We start from the raw sequence: 14689 nt of genomic DNA on the forward strand, positions 1-14689 counted from the left end.
TCCAGGTCCAGGTCAGGTCAGGTCCAGGTCCAGGTCAGGTCCAGGTCAGGTCCAGGTCCAGGTCCAGGTCCAGGTCAGGTCCAGGTCCAGGTCCAGGTCAGGTCCAGGTCCAGGTCAGGTCCAGGTCCAGGTCCAGGTCCAGGTCCAGGTCAGGTCCAGGTCCAGGTCCAGGTCCAGGTCCAGGTCAGGTCCAGGTCCAGGTCAGGTCCAGGTCCAGGTCAGGTCCAGGTCCAGGTCCAGGTCAGGTCCAGGTCAGGTCCAGGTCAGGTCCAGGTCCAGGTCAGGTCCAGGTCCAGGTCCAGGTCCAGGTCAGGTCCAGGTCCAGGTCCAGGTCAGGTCCAGGTCCAGGTCCAGGTCAGGTCCAGGTCCAGGTCCAGGTCCAGGTCCAGGTCCAGGTCCAGGTCCAGGTCCAGGTCCAGGTCCAGGTCAGGTCCAGGTCCAGGTCAGGTCCAGGTCAGGTCCAGGTCCAGGTCCAGGTCCAGGTCAGGTCCAGGTCCAGGTCCAGGTCAGGTCCAGGTCAGGTCCAGGTCCAGGTCCAGGTCCAGGTCCAGGTCAGGTCCAGGTCCAGGTCCAGGTCCAGGTCAGGTCCAGGTCCAGGTCCAGGTCCAGGTCAGGTCCAGGTCAGGTCCAGGTCCAGGTCCAGGTCCAGGTCCAGGTCCAGGTCAGGTCCAGGTCCAGGTCAGGTCCAGGTCAGGTCCAGGTCCAGGTCAGGTCCAGGTCCAGGTCAGGTCCAGGTCAGGTCCAGGTCAGGTCCAGGTCAGGTCCAGGTCCAGGTCAGGTCCAGGTCAGGTCCAGGTCCAGGTCCAGGTCAGGTCCAGGTCAGGTCCAGGTCCAGGTCAGGTCCAGGTCAGGTCCAGGTCCAGGTCCAGGTCCAGGTCCAGGTCAGGTCCAGGTCAGGTCCAGGTCCAGGTCCAGGTCCAGGTCCAGGTCAGGTCCAGGTCAGGTCCAGGTCAGGTCCAGGTCCAGGTCAGGTCCAGGTCAGGTCCAGGTCAGGTCCAGGTCCAGGTCCAGGTCAGGTCCAGGTCCAGGTCCAGGTCCAGGTCCAGGTCCAGGTCAGGTCCAGGTCAGGTCCAGGTCAGGTCCAGGTCCAGGTCCAGGTCCAGGTCAGGTCCAGGTCCAGGTCCAGGTCAGGTCCAGGTCCAGGTCCAGGTCCAGGTCCAGGTCAGGTCCAGGTCCAGGTCCAGGTCAGGTCCAGGTCCAGGTCCAGGTCCAGGTCCAGGTCAGGTCAGGTCCAGGTCCAGGTCCAGGTCCAGGTCCAGGTCCAGGTCCAGGTCAGGTCCAGGTCCAGGTCCAGGTCCAGGTCAGGTCCAGGTCCAGGTCAGGTCCAGGTCCAGGTCCAGGTCAGGTCCAGGTCAGGTCCAGGTCCAGGTCCAGGTCCAGGTCAGGTCCAGCTCCAGGTCCAGGTCAGGTCCAGGTCCAGGTCAGGTCCAGGTCCAGGTCCAGGTCCAGGTCCAGGTCAGGTCCATGTCCAGGTCCAGGTCCAGGTCAGGTCCAGGTCCAGGTCCAGGTCAGGTCCAGGTCAGGTCCAGGTCAGGTCCAGGTCCAGGTCCAGGTCCAGGTCCAGGTCCAGGTCAGGTCCAGGTCCAGGTCAGGTCCAGGTCCAGGTCCAGGTCAGGTCCAGGTCCAGGTCAGGTCCAGGTCAGGTCCAGGTCAGGTCCAGGTCCAGGTCCAGGTCAGGTCCAGGTCCAGGTCAGGTCCAGGTCCAGGTCCAGGTCCAGGTCCAGGTCCAGGTCCAGGTCCAGGTCCAGGTCAGGTCAGGTCAGGTCAGGTCCAGGTCCAGGTCCAGGTCCAGGTCCAGGTCCTGGTCCAGGTCCAGGTCCAGGTCAGGTCCAGGTCCAGGTCCAGGTCAGGTCCAGGTCCAGGTCAGGTCCAGGTCCAGGTCAGGTCCAGGTCCAGGTCCAGGTCCAGGTCCAGGTCCAGGTCAGGTCCAGGTCCAGGTCCAGGTCAGGTCCAGGTCCAGGTCAGGTCCAGGTCAGGTCCAGGTCAGGTCCAGGTCCAGGTCAGGTCCAGGTCCAGGTCAGGTCCAGGTCCAGGTCCAGGTCCAGGTCCAGGTCCAGGTCAGGTCCAGGTCCAGGTCAGGTCCAGGTCCAGGTCCAGGTCAGGTCCAGGTCCAGGTCCAGGTCAGGTCAGGTCCAGGTCCAGGTCAGGTCCAGGTCCAGGTCAGGTCCAGGTCCAGGTCCAGGTCCAGGTCCAGGTCCAGGTCCAGGTCCAGGTCAGGTCAGGTCCAGGTCCAGGTCCAGGTCCTGGTCAGGTCCAGGTCAGGTCAAGGTCCAGGTCCAGGTCCAGGTCCAGGTCCAGGTCAGGTCCAGGTCCAGGTCCAGGTCCAGGTCCTGGTCAGGTCCAGGTCCAGGTCCAGGTCCAGGTCAGGTCCAGGTCCAGGTCCAGGTCCAGGTCCAGGTCAGGTCCAGGTCCAGGTCCAGGTCCAGGTCCAGGTCCAGGTCAGGTCCAGGTCCTGGTCAGGTCCAGGTCCAGGTCAGGTCCAGGTCAGGTCCAGGTCAGGTCCAGGTCCAGGTCCAGGTCCAGGTCCAGGTCCAGGTCCAGGTCCAGGTCAGGTCCAGGTCCAGGTCAGGTCCAGGTCCAGGTCAGGTCCAGGTCAGGTCCAGGTCCAGGTCCAGGTCCAGGTCAGGTCAGGTCCAGGTCCAGGTCCAGGTCAGGTCCAGGTCAGGTCCAGGTCCAGGTCCAGGTCCAGGTCAGGTCCAGGTCCAGGTCCAGGTCAGGTCCAGGTCCAGGTCCAGGTCCAGGTCAGGTCCAGGTCAGGTCCAGGTCCAGGTCAGGTCCAGGTCCAGGTCAGGTCCAGGTCCAGGTCCAGGTCAGGTCCAGGTCCAGGTCCAGGTCCAGGTCCAGGTCCAGGTCCAGGTCCAGGTCAGGTCCAGGTCCAGGTCAGGTCCAGGTCAGGTCCAGGTCAGGTCCAGGTCCAGGTCAGGTCCAGGTCCAGGTCCAGGTCCAGGTCAGGTCCAGGTCCAGGTCCAGGTCCAGGTCCAGGTCCAGGTCCAGGTCAGGTCAGGTCAGGTCAGGTCCAGGTCCAGGTCAGGTCCAGGTCCAGGTCAGGTCCAGGTCCAGGTCCAGGTCCAGGTCCAGGTCCAGGTCAGGTCCAGGTCCAGGTCCAGGTCAGGTCCAGGTCCAGGTCCAGGTCAGGTCCAGGTCAGGTCCAGGTCAGGTCCAGGTCCAGGTCCAGGTCCAGGTCCAGGTCCAGGTCAGGTCCAGGTCCAGGTCCAGGTCCAGGTCAGGTCCAGGTCCAGGTCCAGGTCAGGTCCAGGTCCAGGTCCAGGTCCAGGTCCAGGTCAGGTCCAGGTCCAGGTCCAGGTCCAGGTCCAGGTCCAGGTCCAGGTCCAGGTCCAGGTCCAGGTCCAGGTCCAGGTCAGGTCCAGGTCCAGGTCCAGGTCCAGGTCCAGGTCCAGGTCAGGTCCAGGTCAGGTCCAGGTCCAGGTCCAGGTCCTGGTCAGGTCCAGGTCCAGGTCAGGTCCAGGTCCAGGTCCAGGTCCAGGTCAGGTCCAGGTCAGGTCCAGGTCCAGGTCCAGGTCCAGGTCCAGGTCCAGGTCAGGTCCAGGTCCAGGTCCAGGTCCAGGTCCAGGTCCAGGTCAGGTCAGGTCCAGGTCAGGTCCAGGTCCAGGTCCAGGTCCAGGTCCTGGTCAGGTCCAGGTCCAGGTCCAGGTCCAGGTCCAGGTCAGGTCCAGGTCAGGTCAGGTCCAGGTCCAGGTCCAGGTCCAGGTCCAGGTCCAGGTCCAGGTCAGGTCCAGGTCCAGGTCCAGGTCCAGGTCCAGGTCCAGGTCCAGGTCAGGTCCAGGTCCAGGTCAGGTCAGGTCCAGGTCCAGGTCCAGGTCCAGGTCCAGGTCCAGGTCAGGTCCAGGTCCAGGTCCAGGTCCAGGTCCAGGTCCAGGTCCAGGTCCTGGTCAGGTCCAGGTCAGGTCCAGGTCCAGGTCCAGGTCAGGTCCAGGTCAGGTCCAGGTCCAGGTCCAGGTCCAGGTCCAGGTCCAGGTCCAGGTCCAGGTCAGGTCCAGGTCCAGGTCCAGGTCCAGGTCAGGTCAGGTCAGGTCCAGGTCAGGTCCAGGTCCAGGTCCAGGTCCAGGTCCAGGTCCAGGTCCAGGTCCAGGTCCAGGTCCAGGTCCAGGTCAAGTCCAGGTCCTGGTCAGGTCCAGGTCCAGGTCAGGTCCAGGTCAGGTCCAGGTCCAGGTCCAGGTCCAGGTCCAGGTCCAGATCCAGGTCCAGGTCCAGGTCAGGTCCAGGTCAGGTCCAGGTCCAGGTCCAGGTCAGGTCCAGGTCCAGGTCCAGGTCCTGGTCAGGTCCAGGTCCAGGTCCAGGTCCAGGTCCAGGTCCAGGTCCAGGTCAGGTCCAGGTCCAGGTCCAGGTCAGGTCCAGGTCCAGGTCCAGGTCCAGGTCCAGGTCCAGGTCCAGGTCCAGGTCCAGGTCCAGGTCCAGGTCAGGTCCAGGTCCAGGTCCAGGTCCAGGTCCAGGTCCAGGTCCAGGTCAGGTCCAGGTCCAGGTCAGGTCAGGTCCAGGTCCAGGTCCAGGTCCAGGTCAGGTCCAGGTCCAGGTCCAGGTCAGGTCCAGGTCAGGTCCAGGTCCAGGTCCAGGTCCAGGTCCAGGTCCAGGTCAGGTCCAGGTCCAGGTGCAGGTCCAGGTCCAGGTCCAGGTCCAGGTCCAGGTCCAGGTCAGGTCCAGGTCAGGTCCAGGTCCAGGTCCAGGTCCAGGTCAGGTCCAGGTCCAGGTCAGGTCCAGGTCAGGTCCAGGTCCAGGTCCAGGTCCAGGTCCAGGTCAGGTCCAGGTCCAGGTCCAGGTCCAGGTCCAGGTCCAGGTCCAGGTCAGGTCCAGGTCCAGGTCCAGGTCCAGGTCCAGGTCCAGGTCCAGGTCCAGGTCCAGGTCCAGGTCCAGGTCCTGGTCCAGGTCAGGTCCAGGTCCAGGTCAGGTCCAGGTCCAGGTCCAGGTCCAGGTCCAGGTCCAGGTCAGGTCCAGGTCCAGGTCCAGGTCCAGGTCAGGTCCAGGTCCAGGTCAGGTCCAGGTCAGGTCCAGGTCCAGGTCAGGTCCAGGTCAGGTCCAGGTCCAGGTCCAGGTCCAGGTCCAGGTCCAGGTCCAGGTCCAGGTCCAGGTCCAGGTCCAGGTCCAGGTCAGGTCCAGGTCCAGGTCCAGGTCAGGTCAGGTCCAGGTCCAGGTCCAGGTCCAGGTCCAGGTCCAGGTCCAGGTCAGGTCCAGGTCCAGGTCCAGGTCCAGGTCAGGTCCAGGTCCAGGTCCAGGTCCTGGTCAGGTCCAGGTCCAGGTCAGGTCCAGGTCCAGGTCCAGGTCAGGTCCAGGTCAGGTCCAGGTCAGGTCCAGGTCCAGGTCCAGGTCCAGGTCCAGGTCCAGGTCAGGTCCAGGTCCAGGTCCAGGTCCAGGTCAGGTCAGGTCCAGGTCAGGTCCAGGTCCAGGTCCAGGTCCAGGTCCAGGTCCAGGTCCAGGTCCAGGTCAAGTCCAGGTCCTGGTCAGGTCCAGGTCCAGGTCAGGTCCAGGTCAGGTCCAGGTCCAGGTCCAGGTCCAGGTCCAGGTCCAGGTCCAGGTCCAGGTCAGGTCCAGGTCAGGTCCAGGTCCAGGTCCAGGTCAGGTCCAGGTCCAGGTCCAGGTCCTGGTCAGGTCCAGGTCCAGGTCCAGGTCCAGGTCCAGGTCCAGGTCCAGGTCCAGGTCCAGGTCAGGTCCAGGTCCAGGTCCAGGTCAGGTCCAGGTCCAGGTCCAGGTCCAGGTCCAGGTCCAGGTCCAGGTCCAGGTCCAGGTCCAGGTCCAGGTCCAGGTCAGGTCCAGGTCCAGGTCCAGGTCCAGGTCCAGGTCCAGGTCCAGGTCCAGGTCAGGTCCAGGTCCAGGTCAGGTCAGGTCCAGGTCCAGGTCCAGGTCCAGGTCCAGGTCAGGTCCAGGTCAGGTCCAGGTCAGGTCCAGGTCCAGGTCCAGGTCAGGTCCAGGTCAGGTCCAGGTTCAGGTCCAGGTCCTGGTCAGGTCCAGGTCCAGGTCCAGGTCCAGGTCCAGGTCCAGGTCCAGGTCCAGGTCAGGTCCAGGTCCAGGTCCAGGTCAGGTCCAGGTCAGGTCCAGGTCCAGGTCCAGGTCCAGGTCCAGGTCCAGGTCAGGTCCAGGTCCAGGTCCAGGTCAGGTCCAGGTCAGGTCCAGGTCCAGGTCCAGGTCCAGGTCAGGTCCAGGTCCAGGTCCAGGTCCAGGTCCAGGTCCAGGTCCAGGTCCAGGTCCAGGTCAGGTCCAGGTCAGGTCCAGGTCCAGGTCAGGTCCAGGTCCAGGTCCAGGTCCAGGTCAGGTCCAGGTCCAGGTCCAGGTCCAGGTCCAGGTCCAGGTCAGGTCCAGGTCCAGGTCCAGGTCCAGGTCCAGGTCCAGGTCCAGGTCAGGTCCAGGTCCAGGTCCAGGTCCAGGTCCAGGTCCAGGTCCAGGTCCAGGTCAGGTCCAGGTCAGGTCCAGGTCAGGTCAGGTCCAGGTCCAGGTCAGGTCCAGGTCCAGGTCCAGGTCAGGTCCAGGTCAGGTCCAGGTCAGGTCCAGGTCCTGGTCAGGTCCAGGTCCAGGTCCAGGTCCAGGTCCAGGTCCAGGTCAGGTCCAGGTCCAGGTCCAGGTCAGGTCAGGTCCAGGTCCAGGTCCAGGTCCAGGTCAGGTCCAGGTCCAGGTCCAGGTCCAGGTCCAGGTCCAGGTCCAGGTCCAGGTCAGGTCCAGGTCCAGGTCCAGGTCCTGGTCCAGGTCAGGTCCAGGTCCAGGTCAGGTCCAGGTCCAGGTCCAGGTCCAGGTCCAGGTCCAGGTCAGGTCCAGGTCCAGGTCCAGGTCCAGGTCAGGTCCAGGTCCAGGTCCAGGTCCAGGTCCAGGTCAGGTCCAGGTCCAGGTCCAGGTCCAGGTCAGGTCCAGGTCCAGGTCAGGTCCAGGTCCAGGTCCAGGTCCAGGTCCAGGTCCAGGTCCAGGTCCAGGTCAGGTCCAGGTCCAGGTCCAGGTCCAGGTCAGGTCCAGGTCAGGTCCAGGTCCAGGTCAGGTCCAGGTCCAGGTCCAGGTCAGGTCCAGGTCCAGGTCCAGGTCCAGGTCCAGGTCAGGTCCAGGTCAGGTCCAGGTCCAGGTCCAGGTCCAGGTCCAGGTCCAGGTCAGGTCCAGGTCAGGTCCAGGTCCAGGTCCTGGTCAGGTCCAGGTCAGGTCCAGGTCCAGGTCCAGGTCCAGGTCAGGTCCAGGTCCAGGTCAGGTCCAGGTCAGGTCCAGGTCAGGTCCAGGTCCAGGTCCAGGTCCAGGTCCAGGTCCAGGTCCAGGTCCAGGTCCAGGTCCAGGTCAGGTCAGGTCCAGGTCCAGGTCCAGGTCCAGGTCCAGGTCCAGGTCCAGGTCAGGTCCAGGTCCAGGTCCAGGTCCAGGTCAGGTCCAGGTCCAGGTCCAGGTCCAGGTCCAGGTCCAGGTCCAGGTCCAGGTCAGGTCCAGGTCAGGTACAGGTCCAGGTCCAGGTCCAGGTCAGGTCCAGGTCAGGTCCAGGTCCAGGTCCAGGTCCAGGTCCTGGTCAGGTCCAGGTCAGGTCCAGGTCCAGGTCCAGGTCCAGGTCAGGTCCAGGTCCAGGTCCAGGTCCAGGTCCAGGTCAGGTCCAGGTCCAGGTCCAGGTCCAGGTCCAGGTCCAGGTCCAGGTCCAGGTCCAGGTCAGGTCCAGGTCCTGGTCAGGTCCAGGTCAGGTCCAGGTCCAGGTCAGGTCCAGGTCAGGTCCAGGTCCAGGTCCAGGTCCAGGTCCAGGTCCAGGTCCAGGTCCAGGTCAGGTCCAGGTCCAGGTCCAGGTCCAGGTCCAGGTCCAGGTCCTGGTCCAGGTCCAGGTCCAGGTCCAGGTCAGGTCCAGGTCAGGTCCAGGTCCAGGTCCAGGTCCAGGTCCAGGTCCAGGTCCAGGTCAGGTCCAGGTCAGGTCCAGGTCCAGGTCAGGTCCAGGTCAGGTCCAGGTCCAGGTCCAGGTCAGGTCCAGGTCAGGTCCAGGTCCAGGTCCAGGTCCAGGTCCAGGTCAGGTCCAGGTCCAGGTCCAGGTCAGGTCCAGGTCCAGGTCCAGGTCAGGTCCAGGTCAGGTCCAGGTCCTGGTCAGGTCCAGGTCCAGGTCCAGGTCCAGGTCCAGGTCCAGGTCAGGTCCAGGTCAGGTCCAGGTCCAGGTCCAGGTCCAGGTCCAGGTCCAGGTCCAGGTCCAGGTCAGGTCCAGGTCCAGGTCCAGGTCAGGTCCAGGTCAGGTCAGGTCAGGTCCAGGTCAGGTCCAGGTCCAGGTCCAGGTCCAGGTCCAGGTCAGGTCCAGGTCCAGGTCCAGGTCAGGTCCAGGTCAGGTCCAGGTCCAGGTCCAGGTCCAGGTCCAGGTCAGGTCCAGGTCCAGGTCCAGGTCCAGGTCCAGGTCCAGGTCCAGGTCCAGGTCCAGGTCCAGGTCAGGTCCAGGTCAGGTCCAGGTCCAGGTCCAGGTCCAGGTCAGGTCCAGGTCCAGGTCCAGGTCCAGGTCCAGGTCCAGGTCCAGGTCCAGGTCAGGTCCAGGTCAGGTTCTCACCTCGTGTCCAGAACAGTTCCTCTCTCAGATTTGTGCTCGAGGCGCGACAGAGTCAGAGCTGGAATTCTCCTCAAAATGAAACACTCGTGTTCCCAAGAAACAGACGATTCCATCAGGTTTATCTTCTTATGGACCAGAGCCACCTTCAGCCAGGAGAACCTGGAGCTGAGCACCTGCAGGGAGAGGGGGAGACTGAGCACCTGCAGGGAGAGGGGGAGACTGAGCACCTGCAGGGAGAGGACTGACCACCTGCAGGGAGAGGGGGAGACTGAGCACCTGCAGGGAGAGGGGGAGACTGACCAGCTGCAGGGAGAGGACTTAGCAGCTGCAGGGAGAGGGGGAGACTGAACACCTGCAGGGAGAGGGGGACACTGAGCACCTGCAGGGAGAGGGGGAGACTGATCACCTGCAGGGAGAGGGGGAGACTGAGCACCTGCAGGGAGAGGGGGAGACTGAGCACCTGCAGGGAGAGGGGGAGACTGACCAGCTGCAGGGAGAGGACTTAGCAGCTGCAGGGAGAGGGGGAGACTGAGCACCTGCAGGGAGAGGGGGACACTGAGCACCTGCAGGGAGAGGGGGAGACTGATCACCTGCAGGGAGAGGGGGAGACTGAGCACCTGCAGGGAGAGGGGGAGACTGAGCACCTGCAGGGAGAGGGGGAGACTGACCAGCTGCAGGGAGAGGACTGAGCAGCTGCAGGGAGAGGGGGAGACCGAGCACCTGCAGGGAGAGGGGGAGACTGAACAGCTGCAGGGAGAGGGGGAGACTGAGCACCTGCAGGGAGAGGACTGAGCACCTGCAGGGAGAGGGGGAGACTGAGCACCTGCAGGGAGAGGGGGAGACTGAACAGCTGCAGGGAGAGGGGGAGACTGAGCACCTGCAGGGAGAGGGGGAGACTGATCAGCTGCAGGGAGAGGGGGAGACTGATCACCTGCAGGGAGAGGGGGAGACTGAGCACCTGCAGGGAGACGGGGGGAGACTGAGCACCTGCAGGGAGAGGGGGAGACTGATCAGCTGCAGGGAGAGGGGGAGACTGAGCACCTGCAGGTAGAGGGGGAGACTGAGCACGGAGAGGGGGAGACTGAGCACCTGCAGGGAGAGGGGGAGACTGAACACTGCAGGGAGAGCGGGAGACTGAGCACCTGCAGGGAGAGGGGGAGACTGAGCACCTGCAGGGAGAAGAGGAGACTGTCCACCTGCAGGGAGAGGGGGAGACTGAGCACCTGCAGGGAGAAGAGGAGACTGTCCACCTGCAGGGAGAGGGGGAGACTGAGCACCTGCAGGGAGAGGGGGAGACTGAGCAGCTGCAGGGAGAAGGGGAGACTGAGCAGCTGCAGGGAGTGGGGGAGACTGAGCACCTGCAGGGAGAGGGGGAGACTGAGCACCTGCAGGGAGAGGGGGAGACTGTACACCTGCAGGGAGAGGGGGAGACTGAGCAGCTGCAGGGAGAAGGGGAGACTGAGCAGCTGCAGGGAGTGGGGGAGACTGAGCACCTGCAGGGAGAGGGGGAGACTGAGCAGCTGCAGGGAGAGAGGGAGACTGAGCACCTGCAGGGAGAGGGGGAGACTGAGCACCTGCAGGGAGAGGGGGAGACTGAGCACCTGCAGGGAGAGGGGGAGACTGAGCACCTGCAGGGAGAGGGGGAGACTGAGCAGCTGCAGGGAGAAGGGGAGACTGAGCAGCTGCAGGGAGTGGGGGAGACTGAGCACCTGCAGGGAGAGGGGGAGACTGAGCAGCTGCAGGGAGAGACTGAGCACCTGTAGGGAGAGACTGACTACCTTCAGGGAGAGGGGGGGACTGAGCAGCTGCAGGGAGAGACTGAGCACCTGCAGGGAGAGACTGAACACCTGCAGGGAGAAGGAGAGACTGGACACCTGCAGGGAGAAGGAGAGACTGAGCACCTGCAGGGAGAGACTGAGTACCTGCAGGGAGAGTGATAGCACCTGCAGGGAGAGGGAGAGACTGAGCACCTGCAGGGAGAGGGAAAGACTGAACACCTGCAGGGATCACCTGCAGGGAGTCGGAGAGACTGAGCACCTGCAGGGAGAGGGTGAGACTGAACAGCTGCAGGCAGAAGAAGAGACTGAGAACCTGCACAGAGCCGGAGAGACTGAGCACCTGCAGGGAGAGGGTGAGACTGAACAGCTGCAGGGAGAAAAAGAGACTTAGAACCTGCAGGGAGAGGGAGAGAGAGGAGAACCTGGAGCTGGACACCTGCAGGGAGGGAGAACAGTGAGGAGGAATGATGAGGTTTGGAGAAAAAAATTAAAGTGAGGAGGGAGAGGAAGAGAGCGAGAAACCTGCAAGGAGGGAGGAGGAGATGAGGGAGTAACTAATCAGAGAAGCTACTGCAGTTTGCAAAATGTTTTCCTACTGTAATGGAGACGAGGAGGTTTATCTCAGAACATTCCTGTTTCTAACTTGAAATCAGCTTCTCTTCTCTTCTCTTTTTTTCAGACTAAACCTTGTGTATTAAGTCTTCTCCTCATGGTCTCTTCTTGTTTTTGTTTTTTTCTGGCCTATTGTAAACCAGAGTGGGTTGTGTGAGTCTTTTGTGCAGGGATCATTTGGTTTCACCAAAGTCTTTTACCTCATCCAGGACCTGAGTGAAGGCTCCGATCGGTGTCTCGGGTCGAGGACGTCTGGACACGTGGACAAAGAGCTCGTCTCCTGAGCCCAACGTATCCAAACAGAGCACAAAAGCCACATTGTCCTGAAGCAGACTGGACTCTGAGAGGAAGAAAGAGAGTTGGAAAAGAGCATTTCTCTTCATCTGAGAAAGAAGCACTTCTTTCGCTCACCTGAATGGTCCAGGTTCTCCTCAATCCAGCGCTTTGTTCCCAGAAAGTTATACTTTCCTGCTCCGGTCAGAGCGAACAGCAGGTTAAACCTGGAACAAAAGTGGAAGTATCATAGTACCATCAGTACTAGTATCATAGTACCATCAGTACTAGTATCATAGTACCATCAGTACTAGTATCATAGTACCATCAGTACTAGTATCATAGTACCATCAGTACTAGTATCATAGTACCATCAGTACTAGTATCATAGTACCATCAGTACTAGTATCATAGTACCACCAGTACTAGTATCATAGTACCATCAGTACTAGTATAAGAGTATCATCAGTACTAGTATCATAGTACCACTAGTACTAGTATCATAGTACCATCAGTACTAGTATCATAGTACCATCAGTACTAGTATCATAGTACCATCAGTACTAGTATCATAGTACCATCAGTACTAGTATCATAGTACCATAAGTACTAGTATCATAGTACCATCAGTACTAGTATCATAGTACCATCAGTACTAGTATAAGAGTATCATCAGTACTAGTATCATAGTACCACTAGTACTAGTATCATAGTACCATCAGTACTAGTATCATAGTACCATCAGTACTAGTATCATAGTACCATCAGTACTAGTATCATAGTACCATCAGTACTAGTATCATAGTACCATAAGTACTAGTATCATAGTACCATCAGTACTAGTATCATAGTACAATCAGTACTAGTATAAGAGTATCATAAGTACTAGTATCATAGTACCACCAGTACTAGTATCATAGTACCATCAGTAATAGTATCATAGTACCATCAGTACTAGTATCATAGTATCACCAGTAATAATATCATAGTACCACCAGTACTAGTATCATAGTACCATCAGTTCTAATATCATAGTACCACCAGTACTAATATCATAGTACCATCAGTACTAGTATCATAGATCCATCAGTACTAGTATCATAGTACCATCAGTACTAGTATCATAGTACCATCAGTACTAGTATCATAGTACCACCAGTACTAGTATCATAGCACCATCAGTACTAGTATCATAGTACCACCAGTACTAAAATCATAGTACCATCAGTAATAGTATCATAGATCCATCAGTACTAGTATCATAGTACCATAAAGAGTACTAGTATCATAGTACCATAAGGAGTACATGTATCATAGTACCATCAGTACTAGTATCATAGAACTATCAGTACTAGTATCATAGTACCATAGGGAGTACATGTATCATAGTACCATCAGTACTACTATCATAGCACCATCAGTACTAGTATCATAGTACCATAAGGAGTATATATATCCTAGTACCATCAGTACTAGTATCATAGTATTATAAGGAGTACAGATATCAAAGTACCATCAGTACTAGTATCATAGTAACATCAGTACTAGTATCATAGTATCATCAGTACTAGTATCATAGTACCATCAGTACTAGTATCATAGTACCACCAGTACTAGTATCATAGTACCATAAGGAGTACATGTATCATATTACCATCAGTACTATTATCATAGTATCATCAGTACTAGTATCATAGTACGATCAGTACTAGTATCATAGTACCATCAGTACTAGTATCATAGTACCATCAGTACTAGTATCATAGTACCACCAGTATTAGTATCATAGTATCAGAGTACCATCAGTACTAGTGTCATAGTACCACCAGTAGTAGTATCATAGTACCATATTACCATAAGTACTAGTATCATAGTACCACCAGTACTAGTATCATAGTACCATAAGGAGTACATGTATCAGAGTACTATCAGTACTAGTATCATAGTACCATCAGTACTAGTATCATAGTATCATCAGTACTAGTATCATAGTACCATCAGTACTAGTATCATAGCATCATCAGTACTAGTATCATAGTACCATCAGTACTAGTATCATAGTACCACAAGTACTAGTATCATAGTACCATCAACACTAGTATCATCAGTACTAGTATCATAGTACCATCAGTACTAGTATCATAGTACCACCAGTAATAATATCATAGTACCATCAGTACTAGTATCATAGTACCACCAGTACTAGTATCATAGTACCACCAGTACTAGTATCATAGTATCATAGTACCATCAGTACTAGTGTCATAGTACCACCAGTATTTGTATCATAGTATCATAGTACCATCAGTACTAGTATAATAGTACCACCAGTAGTAGTATCATAGTACCATATTACCATCAGTACTAGTATCATAGTACCACCAGTACTAGTATCATAGTACCATAAGGAGTACATGTATCATAGTACTATCAGTACTAGTATCATAGTACCACCAGTACTAGTATCATAGTATCATAGTACCATCAGTACTAGTATAATAGTACCACCAGTAGTAGTATCATAGTACCATATTACCATCAGTACTAGTATCATAGTACCACCAGTACTAGTATCATAGTACCATCAGTACTAGTATCATAGTACCACCAGTACTAGTATCATAGTACCATCAGTACTTGTATCATAGTACCATCAGTACTAGTATCATAGTACCATAAGGAGTGCATGTATCATAGTACTATCAGTACTAGTATCATAGTACCACCAGTACTAGTATCATAGTATCATAGTATCATAGTACCATCAGTACTAGTATAATAGTACCACCAGTAGTAGTATCATAGTACCATATTACCATCAGTACTAGTATCATAGTACCACCAGTACTTGTATCATAGTATCATCAGTACTAGTATCATAGTACCATCAGTAATAGTATCATAGTACCACCAGTACTAGTATCATAGTACCATCAGTACTAGTATCATAGTACCACCAGTACTAATATCATAGTACCATCAGTACTAGTATCATAGTACCACCAGTACTAGTATCATAGTACCAAAAGGAGTACATGTATCATAGTACTATCAGTACTAGTATCATAGTATCATAGTACCACCAGTACTAATATCATAGTACCATCAGTACTAGTATCATAGTACCATAAGGAGTACATGTATCATAGTACTATCAGTACTAGTATCATAGTACCACCAGTACTAGTATCATAGTATCATAGTACCATCAGTACTAGTATCATAGTACCACCAGTACTAGTATCATAGTACCACCAGTACTAGTATCATAGTATCATAGAACCATCAGTACTAGTATCATACTACCACCAGTACTAGTATCATAGTATCATAGTACCATCAGTACTAGTATCATAGTACCACCAGTACTAGTATCATAGTACCACCTGTACTAGTATCAAAGTACCATCAGTACTAGTATCATAGTACCAACAGTACTAGTATCATAGTACCATAAGGACTACATGTATCATAGTACTATAAGTACTAGTATCATAGTATCATAGTACCACCAGTACTAGTATCATAGTATTATAGTACCACCAGTACT

The 14689-nt window shown here is 56.9% G+C and overlaps 1 protein-coding gene across 1 annotated transcript in view; it reads right to left on the bottom strand.

Annotated features, from left to right (window-relative positions):
* Positions 1–14689, bottom strand: part of LOC140372418 (BOS complex subunit NCLN) — a gene marked incomplete at its 3' end in the record, with an annotated part of 40081 nt that overhangs the window by 16644 nt on the left and 8748 nt on the right. The window contains exons 7-9 of the mRNA XM_072459514.1: positions 11278–11366; positions 11067–11206; positions 8477–8649 (exon numbers count right to left, since the gene is read on the bottom strand). Of these exons, the coding sequence (XP_072315615.1) occupies positions 8477–8649; positions 11067–11206; positions 11278–11366 (402 nt within the window). The remainder of the gene's footprint in view (positions 1–8476; positions 8650–11066; positions 11207–11277; positions 11367–14689) is intronic.

Source organism: Eucyclogobius newberryi, unplaced genomic scaffold, assembly GCF_026437365.1.
Source record: "Eucyclogobius newberryi isolate DKJ021-1_F unplaced genomic scaffold, fEucNew1.0.hap1 SCAF_23, whole genome shotgun sequence".
NCBI classification, from domain to species: domain Eukaryota; kingdom Metazoa; phylum Chordata; class Actinopteri; order Gobiiformes; family Gobiidae; genus Eucyclogobius; species Eucyclogobius newberryi.